The sequence below is a fragment of the Notolepis coatsorum genome, assembly GCF_963971535.1.
Source record: "Notolepis coatsorum genome assembly, chromosome: 1".
Lineage (NCBI taxonomy): Eukaryota > Metazoa > Chordata > Actinopteri > Aulopiformes > Paralepididae > Notolepis > Notolepis coatsorum.
The window spans coordinates 190,304,578-190,319,181 of record NC_140165.1 but is presented as its reverse complement, the minus strand read 5'-3'; the positions used below and the strand labels follow the sequence as shown (position 1 = coordinate 190,319,181).

General features: G+C 46.4%; 1 protein-coding gene across 1 annotated transcript in view; it reads left to right on the top strand.

The window, feature by feature from the left end:
- The window catches only part of tet1 (tet methylcytosine dioxygenase 1), a gene marked incomplete at both ends in the record, with an annotated part of 81,344 nt that overhangs the window by 53,952 nt on the left and 12,788 nt on the right, over positions 1-14,604 (top strand). The window contains 2 exons of the mRNA XM_084308513.1: positions 2,970-3,146; positions 4,193-4,448. Coding sequence (XP_084164639.1) covers positions 2,970-3,146; positions 4,193-4,448 — 433 coding nt within the window. The remainder of the gene's footprint in view (positions 1-2,969; positions 3,147-4,192; positions 4,449-14,604) is intronic.

Sequence of the window (14,604 nt, the reverse complement as noted above, 5' to 3'; positions counted from 1 at the left end):
CAACTGACAAACTTAAAATCCGCTATAAACCATTGGACTCAAGTCTGTTTGCTCACCTTCCTGGACCCTCATTTATCAACGTTGCATAGAAAGTGTTCTATATCCGCTCCTACGCACGGAATTTAGAATGTGTGTACGCACAGAAATATCGGGATTTATCAACCGTGCGTACACGGGTCCTACGCACACTCCGTATTGATAAATACCATTTGTTCTTACCGTCAATGCTCGTTCATGATTATCCATATATGGTAATGAAACACCCCCCATGGGATGTGAAATAATGGACTGACCCGAGCGGAACTCTGAGAAACTCCACGAGCGAGATTGTTCACGGAGGCGCTGTCGTCGAACCAAGAAGACTCAACCCGTGTTATGGGATAAATAACAGGCTGGCGGACTTGTACACGGTGATGTCAGATATCAACGACTCCCTAAGATCATTGCTGCAATTCTGCCTGGACAGCTCAAAATACTAATAAAGACCGTTCGTTAACCACTGTTTGGCGTTGGTGTGTCATTATAACCATGCTGGAATCAAGTCAAGTCAAGAGTTTTATTTGTCATGGCATACAAGTATACAATGAAATGCGGGTGGAATATGAATGCCTTTATTAGTTTTGTTCGATTGGCTACCGGGTATAATATGATTTGTAGAGGCATACAATCTATTTTGTTGTCGGTATTAGGTAGCCTATATGAATTACATATAATAGCAGCCATAGCCTACATTATGCAACAGTAACTTGCGCATATATAATATATCATATCATATTCCTATATGTCTCCCAGGAATCGTGGGGGTCTGGGGAATAAAGGTTGGGAACCCCTGCTATAGCCCATATGATCCTTTATAATGTTATAGGCTATTTCATTTACAGTTTACTCTATCAGCCTACCCAGCATGTAATACGTTCTTTGTTAGAACTCAACTCGTTATTATTTTGCGCATAGATTGCAGAAATACGGGAACGTTTTGATTTATATTTAAAAGGCTTTGACATTGTAAAACGAAATAAGTGGAATTTCGAAGTTATGTAAGCAGAATACAAGTCATATCACCCACACGATATATGCTACCTGTATATCCAGAGCATGTATGCTTTTCATTCATTTAAGACACATTTATTGCAAGGGTTTTGTAATACACATAAACTCAACAAATAACCTCTGTTCTCGTTGCAATGCGTTTTTAATTCTTTCTTATACAGTAGGAAGGGGAAGAACACTATATTGTGCGTGTTCATATGACTTGTATTCTGCTTACACCTTCGAAATTCCACTTGTTTCGTTTAACAATGGCAAAGCCTTTTAAATATAATCAAAACGTTCCTGTATTTCTGCAATCTATGCGCAAAATAATAACGAGTTGAGTTACGTGGAGCGCAGTCAGTACACCCTGTAGTATTCCGATAACGCTATATATAAACCATGCTGCATTCATTCAGAAGGAAAGACCTATTATTCCAAATGCTATTTATAGGGTTTTGACCATAATTACACTACTGTTGCTATTTTACAATTAACTATAATGAATTACGGGGGTCATACAGAACACGTCTGTCAAACTAATGAACGAAAGCTTATTTCCGCGTTGAAACTAATGCATGAAACTGATGAAAGCATATGCCGTCCGTCTGCAGTATCCATATTCTACCGCCTGGCGCCAGGTACGCATGCCCTGAGCTGAGCGTAAATACGCACAAAGTCAAGCACACGTTCAAATTGATAAGTCACACACTTTGCTTAGAAATGATCGTACGCACGGGTTACGCACATATCTGTGCGTACGCAACGTTGATAAATGAGGGCCCTGGGGTCCAACGCAATCCGCGTTACAACAAATAATACAATGAACAGAATAACATACAATTATTGATACAGTAAAAATATAAAAACAAATCCAGTTTAACCCAACGAGTCATTGTCCTCCTACACAAACATGAACCAAAAGCAAACGTCTCTATAAGCGTCCAATCAACCCAACTAAACAAACAAATAAAATGAAACAACCTGTCTTCAAACACTTAATAAGTGCATCCAACCTCTTAACACTATATGAATTGAAAATGGGGGACCCTGATGGAAACAAGACAAACGTCTTTCTCAGGTCTGCATCCCCTTAACAATTGTGTGTATTGAGCCGTACTGTATTGTACCCATTCTGCAATCTGTTAAATAAAGTTTTCATTCATTCATTCATTCATTCATTCATTCATTCATTCATTCATTCATTCATTCATTCATTCATCAGTGCCGGCCTTGTTTTCCTTTTTACCCCCTTGAATGCCATCATCCACTTCAATGTTAGCGTTAAAAACGCATAATCTATGTTTTAAATTATGGCTATGTGTCTAATCTGCCCGTCGCTTATCAATGACTTGTTTGCAGTCAACATTGTCGAAACGGATTGTTTTTTAATCGGTTCATATCCTTTTTATAGCATTTCGAAAAGCTATCGTTCTCTAAAAAATTTCCGGAAAATTTAAAGATTCCCCCATAACCGGCATTTATTGGAATATTCTCGAATACACTAGACATGTTGTCATTTGTCTGCCTATTTATGAATCGTTTTCAAATAAACGCTAGATTATCGACCACCTTACCACCTTCTGGGGAAATACTACCTCTGGACTACTAACTACTACAGAAAAACTTGAGTAACAAGTTTTTTTACAACTCAAGTTCAGACCTATGTAACTCTATTACGTTAGCACTAAAAGTGAATAGTTTTTTGGAATCAGAAACTTCAGAATGTCATCTTTCAAAAGAGACCAGGCTCATGCATGTGCTATAAGTCTAAAGTATGTTGTTTTGGTTTGCAAAAAAAGTATGGTCCTCAAAAACGGAAACTAAAATGGCCTATTTTGGGGAGTGCTTGCTAACAGGTTAAGATATGGTCTACTGTTATGGTTATATGTATTATACTGTTTGGTTAAGTCATGGTCGACCTTGTGTCTCCACCGCAGGTTTGCACTTTAACCAAGGAGGATAACCGGGCCGTACGGAACATCCCGGAGGATGAACAGCTGCACGTCCTGCCGCTCTACAAGGTGGCCGGGGCGGACGAGTTCGGCCGGGTCGAGGGCCAGTGGGCCAAGATCCACACCGGGGCGCTGCAGGTTCTGTCCGCCTTCCCCAGAGAGGTGGGTCTGAAGGAGGGAGAACTGTTGTTGTTGTTGTTCTGTCTTCAGAGAGGGGGGTCTTGCACTCTCGGGGTCTCAGAATGAGTCCCAAAAATGCTTAAAATGCTACTGGTTTTTAATGTACTGAAAGAAACGGTCCCCAAGTACCTAGTAAATTATTTTAATAAAGTAGGAGATGTCCACAAACACGCCACCAGAGGGAGCCCCACGGACCTGGTCCCGCCGAGAGTCAGGACATGCATGGGGAAAGATGAATTTTTTTTACTCGGCTACGGTAATGTGGAATGCCCGGCCAACATTCATAAAACTCCTGAACTCCCCTCTCGGATTTAAATCCGCCCTAAAAACATGGCTCGGCAGCAACTCAAATTGGTCTTAATATGTTTTTTATCTCTTTTATCATAACTTGGCTTTTATTTCTTTTATCATGAGTTGCTTTTAAGGGTTTGCCGATTTTCTTTTAACATTAGTTGACTGTATGAGTTGTCAGGTTAGGTGTTTTTATACTAATTTTTAGGATGTGTCCTGTCTAGTGTACATGTCCATTTGTGTTTTTGTGCCTTTTTATGTTCCATGTATGGACCACAATGGAAACAAGCCTTGGCTTTATTGTGTTTTATCCATTTTTGACCTGCGTTATTGACACTGTTATTGTTTTGTCTTTTAAATGTTTTGTCCTACGATTGTGTCGAAATAAAGTATTCAATCAATCAATCAATCAAATGAGTCCCAATGATACACCGAGGTCCGTGAGACCGTGTATAGAATATTAACCCTCTCACTGCCACACGACAGCCGGTTAACCCTTTCACTGTGACAATACAGAAGGTTAACCTTCTGTCGTGTGGCAGTGAAAGGGTTAAAATCGAATAAAAGGAAAAAAACGACGCAGACGATCGAAAAGCCGGCTTTTCTCGGGTTTTGGCGCTCAACGCATGGCGAGATAACCCGACTTTATTCGCGATTGGCGCTGAATGAGTTAAGAAATTGTACAAATGAGCACGACACGTATTTCTCACGATGACCTGGCTGACCTCTGACCGCAGGTGCGTCTGCTGGCTGAGCCGGTGAAGTCGGCCCGCAAGAGGAGACAAGAGGCCCGTGTGAAGGCCCAGGCAGAGAGGATCGAGAAGAAGCTGGGGACCACCCCCCTGACCCCCGGGAAGGTCAAGAGTGAGACCACCCCCCTGACCCCCGGGAAGGTCAAGAGTGAGACCACCCCCCTAACCCCCGGGAAGGTCAAGAGTGAGACCACCCCCCTGACCCCCGGGAAGGTCAAGAGTGAGACCACCCCCAGCAAAGGTGAGGCTACTGGACCACCTGTCCCTTTGATGTTAGGTCTGTTAGGGTGAGGTGAGGTGAGGCTACTGGACCAGCTGTCCCTTTGATGTTAGGTCTGTTAGGTGAGGTGAGGCTACTGGACCAGCTGTCCCTTTGATGTTAGGTCTGTTAGGGTGAGGTGAGGTGAGGCTACTGGACCAGCTGTCCCTTTGATGTTAGGTCTGTTAGGTGAGGTGAGGCTACTGGACCAGCTGTCCCTTTGATGTTAGGTCTGTTAGGTGAGGTGAGGTGAGGCTACTGGACCAGCTGTCCCTTTGATGTTAGGTCTGTTAGGTGAGGTGAGGTGAGGCTACTGGACCAGCTGTCCCTTTGATGTTAGGTCTGTTAGGTGAGGTGAGGTGAGGCTACTGGACCAGCTGTCCCTTTGATGTTAGGTCTGTTAGGTGAGGTGAGGTGAGGCTACTGGACCAGCTGTCCCTTTGATGTTAGGTCTGTTAGGTGAGGTGAGGCTACTGGACCAGCTGTCCCTTTGATGTTAGGTCTGTTAGGTGAGGTGAGGCTACTGGACCAGCTGTCCCTTTGATGTTAGGTCTGTTAGGTGAGGTGAGGTGAGGCTACTGGACCAGCTGTCCCTTTGATGTTAGGTCTGTTAGGTGAGGTGAGGTGAGGCTACTGGACCAGCTGTCCCTTTGATGTTAGGTCTGTTAGGGTGAGGTGAGGTGAGGCTACTGGACCAGCTGTCCCTTTGATGTTAGGTCTGTTAGGTGAGGTGAGGTGAGGCTACTGGACCAGCTGTCCCTTTGATGTTAGGTCTGTTAGGTGAGGTGAGGTGAGGCTACTGGACCAGCTGTCCCTTTGATGTTAGGTCTGTTAGGTGAGGTGAGGCTACTGAACCAGCTGTCCCTTTGATGTTAGGTCTGTTAGGTGAGGTGAGGTGAGGCTACTGGACCAGCTGTCCCTTTGATGTTAGGTCTGTTAGGTGAGGTGAGGTGAGGCTACTGGACCAGCTGTCCCTTTGATGTTAGGTCTGTTAGGTGAGGTGAGGTGAGGCTACTGGACCAGCTGTCCCTTTGATGTTAGGTCTGTTAGGTGAGGTGAGGCGAGGCTACTGGACCAGCTGTCCCTTTGATGTTAGGTCTGTTAGGTGAGGTGAGGCTACTGGACCAGCTGTCCCTTTGATGTTAGGTCTGTTAGGGTGAGGTGAGGTGAGGCTACTGGACCAGCTGTCCCTTTGATGTTAGGTCTGTTAGGTGAGGTGAGGTGAGGCTACTGGACCAGCTGTCCCTTTGATGTTAGGTCTGTTAGGTGAGGTGAGGCGAGGTTACTGGACCAGCTGTCCCTTTGATGTTAGGTCTGTTAGGTGAGGTGAGGTGAGGTGAGGCTACTGGACCAGCTGTCCCTTTGATGTTAGGTCTGTTAGGTGAGGTGAGGTTGGGAGGCTGGCAGGCATTCAAGAGAAGAATGCCTTCTGAGTGGGCATTTCTTCTAGGAAAAATGCCACGTCGGTTTAAATTTGAATTTTGAGTAGAGTGAATTTTAACAACTCCGTCCAAAATGGCTGAATGCAGTCGTTGGTCCTCTGCGTGGAACGCAGCAAGTGTCTTAGTCAGTTCATTGAGGCAGGTCCTGTGCGCGGTAAACATCCAAACGCTTCTTACAGCATAGCCAACCACATACAGTACGAGTGCTCCAAAGCCGAGTAGCATGAATGCGATAATCCAGATGTCTTCCGCGTCTTCAATTTCTAGGGGGGATATGCATGAACTCCGCCCATAGCTGTCAACCATCCAGTTTTTCCCGGGATTGTCCCGTATTTCAACCTTCCTTCCCGGCGTCATCCCGTTCCCGTATTCTTCCCGCTTTAATTTTTTTCAAACTGGCTGCAATTCCCCTCCGTGCCGACAGGTGGCAGCAGTGTAGATTAGAACGTTAGCACAGGAAGTCAGACCGGAAGACGGTTGCGACCCGAAGAGAAGAAAAACAGCGACCGGATAAAGGAGTGGTTTAGCGTGAAATGTATTACATTCTACAACTACCTACAAAAGGCAGAGAAGCTTCTTCTTCTTCTTCTTCTTCTTCTTCTTCTTCTTCTTCTTCTTCTTCTTCTTCTTCTTCTTCTTCTTCTGATTTTTATTGGCGGTTGGCACTAACGTTTTGGTGCATTACCGCCACCTTCTGAAATGGAGTGTGGATCTAGATGAGTTATGCACATGATGCTAATGACTATTGTCTACTCTATATCCTTCCACTCAAACCTGTCTCATTTAGAAAAAGTAAATGGCCCTTGTTGAGCACCGGTCGTAAACCGAGGTCAGATTGATTATCCCATAACTCTTTAGTCCGAATCCCAGCTTCAAGCAGCGTCCCGCGAAGCGTGAGACCTCTAGGACTCAATTTGTCTATAACGTTCAGGGCTTAAACTCAGCAGACCTCGGCTCACACACAGGAACCCCCCGTCCCCTCCAGTAATACAGTTGATTAAATGGAGTTGCGGGGTATATTTTTTATTCTATTTGCACTGGGAAGGACTCTCTTTACTTAGATGAGGTCCATTTTCCCTATCCTATGTACACGTATTCTCACTATATGGCTTTACTTGATAATCCCATTATACAGAATGCACCTTTAGTCCTTAATGCATAATCATAAGTCTCCTTTTACTCCGTAGGGATAAAGCCTATAGTTATAGTTATATCCCCATTATAGCTAGGGATAAAGCCACTTACACATCTTATCACTATATGGCATTACTTGATAAAACCAGGCTTGCCGAACCCACCTTTCTCCTCCTCCTCCGTCTGGGGAAAAAGTTCTTTTTTATATCATATATTAGGCACAATACAGGCACATTGGTGCACATTATCATTATTATTATTATTATTATTATTACTGGTAAAGTTACAATGCAAAAATACATCTCCATCCTTACCCGTCTTTTTGGGAAAAATAGAAGCAAAACGTGGTTTCCAAAAGAGGATTGTTTTTATTTTTTAACAGTAGAAAATTACATTTAAGGGTTCAGTTTCATTTATAAAAGTACACAGGTTTTTCAGCTTACTATATATCAGGTTTCAGTCCTCTCCTCAAAATCTCTCAAAAAAGTCTGGCTCTTGCCTCCGCAACAGTCTCTTTTATTTGACATTATACCATATTCCTGATTGGTCGAAGAACATTGATGTCACAGGATCGTCATTTAGTTTAGCAAACCGACATACAGTACATAATTCGTTATGAACTCCTCCTTCTTTGTATTACTGTTAGTTATCTAACAGTAACAGAAAGTCCCTTTTCCCTTCAAAACGTACAACGGCTTTGTCTGGGGGAACCACGTGACTGGGGCCCTTCATAGTATCTTCTTAAAGAATCCCTCCAGACAAATCCCTCCTTTTTTACACATTATTCTTTTAGTATTTTTCTTTACTGACAGTCAATTATAAGCATGCCATTTTGAAAACTCTTACTGTACACATTTTAAACATTTAATTGTTATATAGTTTCTTTTTTTTCTTTAAGATCTCCCCACTAGTTCCCGGACTCTGTCTTTCAACCCTCAACCCTTAATCCCCTGGTCGTCTGAAAGGGTTAAGCTCTTACAGCTCTCTCTCTCCCTTCTGCAGAGGCCCACATTCCCCAGGGTTCCTCCCTTCTCACAGACACCCGGGACCTTGTCTGCAGATATTAAAGGCTCATTTCCATTTTTTATAAGTAGAGCCAGCTATCCTCCAGAGTTCAGTTTAAAGATTATACTGGTCACATAGGAACGACTCAGGATGTCATTGTCCAAAAGTGTCATTTGTTTTGTGACACTTTACACCCACTCTGCCATCCTGTGAGGTCTTTGTCCATCGTCAATTGAATAATTGAAAAAATGAAGCATATGATTACATGTGAAAAATAGGTATATAGGGCTGTATTGGAACGACTCAGGATGTCTATTTCAAAATGTGTCATTTGTTTTGTGACACTTTACACCCACTCTGCCATCCTGTGAGGTCTTTGTCCATCGTCAATTGAATAATTGAAAAAATGAAGCATATGATTACATGTGAAAAATAGGTAAATAGGGCTATATTGTTACATAAACAACAAAAAAAAATTCAAAATAGAAATCACTGTTCTTCTTTAGAGAACAGGGCTTTTGCTTTTAAAAATAGTAATCACTGTTCTTTCTCAGAGAACAGGGCTCTTGCTTCTTTTTTGATTATATTTCTACCAACATTTTTATGTCATTGGTAAGGTGATTTTGATGACTTTCGTGCTTTCTTCGGCCTCTCGTAGTCCGCCCAGCCTCTGGAAGATGGTGGCGATGTACTTGTACCGGGGACTTCTTGTCTTGACCCCCCGGATCGAGAGGCCAGGGATCTTGGGTCTGGCAGGCCTTGACCTTTTTCACCTCCCCTGACTTCTTGACCGACCACACTACTGTGCTCGGTGGAGGGCAGGACAGGATAAATCTTCGGATCCCTCCGCGCATAACGGATTCCAGATTGAACTTTGATGTTGGACGTGCTCATCTTAGGGTAAAAGATCAAATCCATTCTATAATATTCGCAGCTGTTTCCCCAGCTCTTGACGGTCGCCCATGTCTTGCCGAAATTTGTGTCACCCTCTCGGGTAACCATGTAGATCTTCACCCAGGCCGGGAGGATACCGGCCCAGTTACCTCCCACCAGAACATGGGCGACACTGGATCTCTCTTCTGACGCAGCGTCCAAGTAGAAGAAGTCCTCGTACTGCATCCTGGTGAAATGGTCAGAATAAGGTCTTCTCCCGGGTTTTATTCCCACTATGTCAGGCCAACTGGCAGGGGACTTAAGTTCTTCATTTGTCATCATTCTGCCAGTTCCTGTATATAACTGAGATCGTTGGCCGTCATCTATAGCGTCCCATTTTCCTCTCTGGAGCGTTATTTTCTTCATCCAGGTTACTCCTAGGCCCAGAGACAATTTATCCTCCGGTGTTGTCATCGCAGTTGCTGTCTGGCCCTGGTCAGGCATTTTTGGTGAAACCAGACTTGGTGATGATGACACGAGGGCCGCTCTCAATCTATCAAGGGGGTCTTGATCCAAAATACTCAATACGCTATCACCATGTAACATAAGTTCGTCTGAGATGGTATATCCCTTAACCGCCATTCTCCGGTGGTGTCTGTTCGTTCCAGCGTTTCTGACTAGTGTGTGAGAGAGACAACACTGGTCCTTTTTTATCTTCATTTCAGAAGAGGCTCCGTCATAGTTGAAGGCCAAATTCTCTTTTTTGCATAATTTACGGCCCTCCCTGACCGGGAGAGGAGGCCCATACGACGTAGTAGATTTATTGTAATAATGACCCCTATTATCACAATGCAGGGGAGGGCCCATCTCACAATCCCCATCATCACCGCCCTGGCTGTCTGTACCATGGAAGTGGCAAAATTCCAAACATCACCCACTCCATCTGCCACGGCCCCCCCTATATCTTCAGCTGCACGCCCGATAATGGTACCGAGTACTATCGCAAATTGAGTTATGTCTCTCCTCCTGCTCCATTCGTCCACATGCGGTGCCCGATCCTGTGAACAGGACCCGTTTGTCATGTTGTTAGCATGCGAAATGGGAAAAACACCATCCAGGTAGAATCCTCTTTTTGTCCAGCCAAACCCCGGACCCAGCCCTCCTCCCGTTTCCAAATAATCAGATATGGGTTTCCATGGGGATACAAAGTCAAACAGGGCCTTGTTGCATCCCGTACAGGTGTTAAACAGATGTTGATTGTTTCCCCGTCTGTTATTGCAGTACTGGGTATTGATGAAATTCCATCGGTTCAACAGGTATGCCTCCGGTGGCCAATAGTAGGGGAATCCTCTATCCAGGGTGTGTTCAAACAGCGTTGCTAGGGGTCCGCATTTTGAAGTTTTTGCCTGCCATGTGGCTTCATTCTGTCTAGCCCCCCATTTCGCAGTGGGAGAAGAGCGGTAGCAGTTAGCCACTATCAAGGGGATGCTCACCTGCCGGGGGAATTTTGAGTCATAATACAGTGTTCCACCCTCCCCCGAAACTGCCCTCCATCTCATTAGGTCACTGGTGTCCCGTGAGGTTGGAGAGTCAAACCAGTGCATATTACTCCATGCATGTTCCTGCGGCGGAGGGTTACGCACAATGTAGTACCTTTCTACCATTCTTCGAGGGTCGCATCCTATCTCCTGAGCCTTAGCCAGAGGGAGAGTGCCCCAATGGATCCACGTACTGTTAATCCCATCCCGGGATCTCCCCCTAGTCAGGGTCCTAGTAGAAGCTAGGTCCACCATAGCTGAGGTAGCTTCCTCCACATGTAGGTGCGGATAAGTATCCTTCTCTGTACACAGACTCTGATCATTCTGCGTACAATACTGTTTCCCCCATCTACCATAAGTAGTTCTGGGGTAGGCCCCGAGCTGGGCCCCCGTCGCTCTGAAGCTTGGTTCCAGACCCCACCTCATTATGTAGCCACTAGAGGTCTTTCTAGTGAGAATAAGAGGTGGGGGTAGTAGGATTTCGCCTAATTGTCTCTCTTTAATGTTTACCATAGTGAATGGTAGCTGTGGATCCTTTTCCTTCCAATCCTGTACCCACTCCAATATATCCTCTTTTTCTGATCCATCGGGATTGAGGTTTGGATTAGGTTTGCTTTCTTTTGGGGGATCTTTGTTATTGCTCCCCACCGCCACTACCAATGCTCCGGGGTATGGGGTGCTGGAATTTGGGTCTATATGCCTACCCACATTTAGTTGGAACCCCAAAACCTGAGCAGCTAACTGTTGGTGGATGAACAGGGTCAACTTGGTCTCTTCTGTATCTGGCTCCTTCTGCCAGCATGCCGCCACCAGGTTGACCTCCTCATCCGTGAGGCCTATTCCTGCATAGGCCCTCCATTCATTGAGGGGCCGTTTTGCCCACCTGCTGTGGTATCTGTCGAATTTTGAGGGTTCTGGGTATACTCTATACCTCCTCAAATAATTCCTGAAATTCACACGACAGGTGGCTTCCTGGCCCAGAGTTCCATTCGAGTATGGGCGTGGGACCCCCATATTCCGTGCTTCTCGGCATATAGGGACTAATTCACCCGCTTCTCTCATCATTCTTTTTCCCACTTCAATGGTGGTAAGACCCCTCCATACCTCGTCAGTTTTTGCCAGGTTATCAGATAGGCAATCGAGGAGAGTGTCTAGTATTTGCGTGCCCCACTTTCCCTCGAGTTTCTCCACCTGGCTCGGGGTCAAGGTTGGGACGTCTGTGTACCATAAGGTCCTCCCCCCCGCCAGGGGGAGACCGCGCACCCATGGAAGTGTAGGTGGGTATGGTTTGATTTTTACCCGTCCTGGGTTGGTTACCGCCACAGTCCATTTGAACCATGTAGCGGTAGTCTGAAAAGGACATCCTCCTGCTTGGTCAGTAGCTGTGAGAGGTATATCCTGTTCAGGCCGTTCCTGGACCTGAGCCTCCGGCAGAGTGTCTTGTCTGGGGGTCAAGAACCCAAAAAAGGCCTCAACCTCTCGTTCCCATGCCGGGGGTCATTTTGTATACAGGGTCACCTTGGTCAAGGTAGATTCTCCTGTGTCATCACTGGGTTTCCTGCCCGGGGTCACTTCTACTGCTCGGGTCCCATTCAGTCTGGTAGTAGAACAGTTAGATAATTCCTCCCAAGGCCCCCACTCCGGGTCACCCTGATACCTGGAGTGTGCTCTGACCCTGATGCAGGGGTATATCCGTGCCTCTCCCTTGGCTAGTTTCAATTTGGTTGAGATTTCGCCTCTGGGGCTAGAAGGGTATACTGCTGTCACCTCCGCTCCTGCCGCACCCAGGCATATCTCGTCCCTCTGAGCGGCCAAATCTTTCCATGTCATGTATGGATTACATCCCTCCTCTGGGTTTAGTAACCAGCATTGTGGTTCCGGATCAGGCAGTGAGCAGTCAGGGAATTGTTCCTTGGCCTGACCTGTGTCACTAAAAGAGGTAGATATATAGTCCGACCAGGCCTCCCATCTCTCTGATGCGTTTCTTGGTTCACACGGGACCTGAGTGACCATCCTATAGTGGGTCACTGGTATTCCTCTATGGTCCTTAATCGTTGGTTCTTCAAACTCCCATTCAGTACGAGTCCTGGGATAATCAATTGCCCTTATTAATCCCAGGGTTAGTGTGATGACAAGTACTACCAGAGTCACTCTGATTATCCATTTACTTGCCACAGCCTTGGCGGATTTCTTGGGTTGAGTCGCCAGGCTTGGCGATATCTCTTCTATGTTGGGAGCGGCCCTGTTCTCGGATTCATTGTCAGAATCTGACTGCTCCCATTCCCGATCTATATCCATTGTCAAGCAGGTCATGATCTCTCTTCGAGCGGATTCATCATTTGGGCTGGGCACCGCATATGCCCCTTTGTTTAGACAGGTCATGTGCTCATATATATAGTCCCTGCCCATATGCGTTGGTTGTCTGCTTATGACTGGCAGGTCATGGTATTTTGGGTTGGGTGGTGCCCAATATTCTGATGTCTGGGTACTGGGCCCCAGTGTGTCTTCGGGACTAGGCCCACTGCGCATGGGTATGGGTTGTTCCCCGTACTCCGGGGCTACCAGGTTATAGGTGTTTGTGGGGTTCTTCAGGTAGGCCATAATCCTCCCTCTCGCCTTTCCTTCGCTGCCTGAGAAGAAAAGGTGAGACGGTTATCGCCCGTGCGCATCGAGCATGTACTACTTGGTCAAGGCTTCTGATCTTCGCCTGATGCGATCCCATATACTGGGCGCCCTCGAGCCTGGTCCCATTCCGTCGGGGTAGTGTACCCTCTTTGGTTTGATCATGGACCCCTTCCTAATGCTTCCGATCACAGGAGTGTCTTTCCCCGGGGCAATCTCCACAGAGAGGCCTCTGATAGGATGTGGCATATGCCCCACACTCAGCGTGACAGAGAGTATCACCCATTGGTATTCTTTTCCATTCACGGGTCTCTCTGTATCTCCTGGGGATATAGACTTCCCTTTCGTGCCCGTTTTAGTTACTCCAGGCCCGTCCCTCACCAGTAGTTCTAGTGATAGGGTTTCACGGAACCCTTCTCTGAGCTCTCCACTTATAGTCGTCAACCAATCGAATTCACCACCGTGTCTGTGTCCAGAGCTGGGGAAGGGCAGGGAGATCAGTCCCGAGGTTAGTAGCACAGCCCTTTTAGCCAACATCATGCGCACCAGGCTGGCTACATCCAGTAGAAGGTCATTTCCTTTTAGTCTATCATTGGTCATGACCTCCTGTCCCTTGGTGAACAGTCTTGACCTCTCCTCCGTATCCTTCACCCAGAATGTGTCTGGTCCTTTCACCAGGAACATCTTATCCCCCCTTGAAGGCATTGCCCTGGGGAAACAGGTGTTTATGGTTTTCTCAAGATAGGTTTCCATCAGGCTGGCCAGGTTTTCCGTGCTGCCCTTGAAGGCTATACCTCCTCGACCCGCGGCCCCTTTGCGGACTGGAGCATCCCCATCTTGCAGGTATCCACTGCCCTTTGTCAGGTATATTCCTGACCCTAGTTTCACTTCCGTATGGTCTTGGCATTTGGCTAGAGCATAACCCAGCCATGAGCACCCGCACTTGGATGCTAACTGTGGGGTCATAGGAGGGTACGCTGCCAGTACTATACGGGGTCCATATTCCATATAACATGCTTGGCAGACAATTATTCTGCATCCCCTCGGGCCCTCTTTTGGCCCAAAGGTGTAGGTATCATCGCCTGGGCGATATAGAGGTTTGTGATCCGTGGGGACCTGTTCTGGACGATTCCGTGATGGTCCTTGCCATAGTAGGTTAGTCACCTGGACGAGGCACAAGGTGCATTTATCCAGGTTGTGTCCCCATTTCGTCCATCTGATTATACTTCCTCCTGGTCCCTCCACAGGTTCTGCTTCCGGGGTGTCGGGGTGACGTATTAGTGATCTGTTATCCGACAGATACCCCTTTTTCGCCGCCTTAACTGCTCCATCAGCCACACCCATAAAAACGCTGGCGCCTCGTATGTTTCCAGTGTCCCCGTTCAAAGGGGACAATCCTGGCGCCATACAGATCAATATTTTGTGCCTGGCGCACTCCAAGGCGAAAGGCATGGATTCTCTAAGTCCCGGTACACCCCTTTGGGCCATCTTACTTCCCGTTTTCTGTGGCGTAGAGCTTGAGAT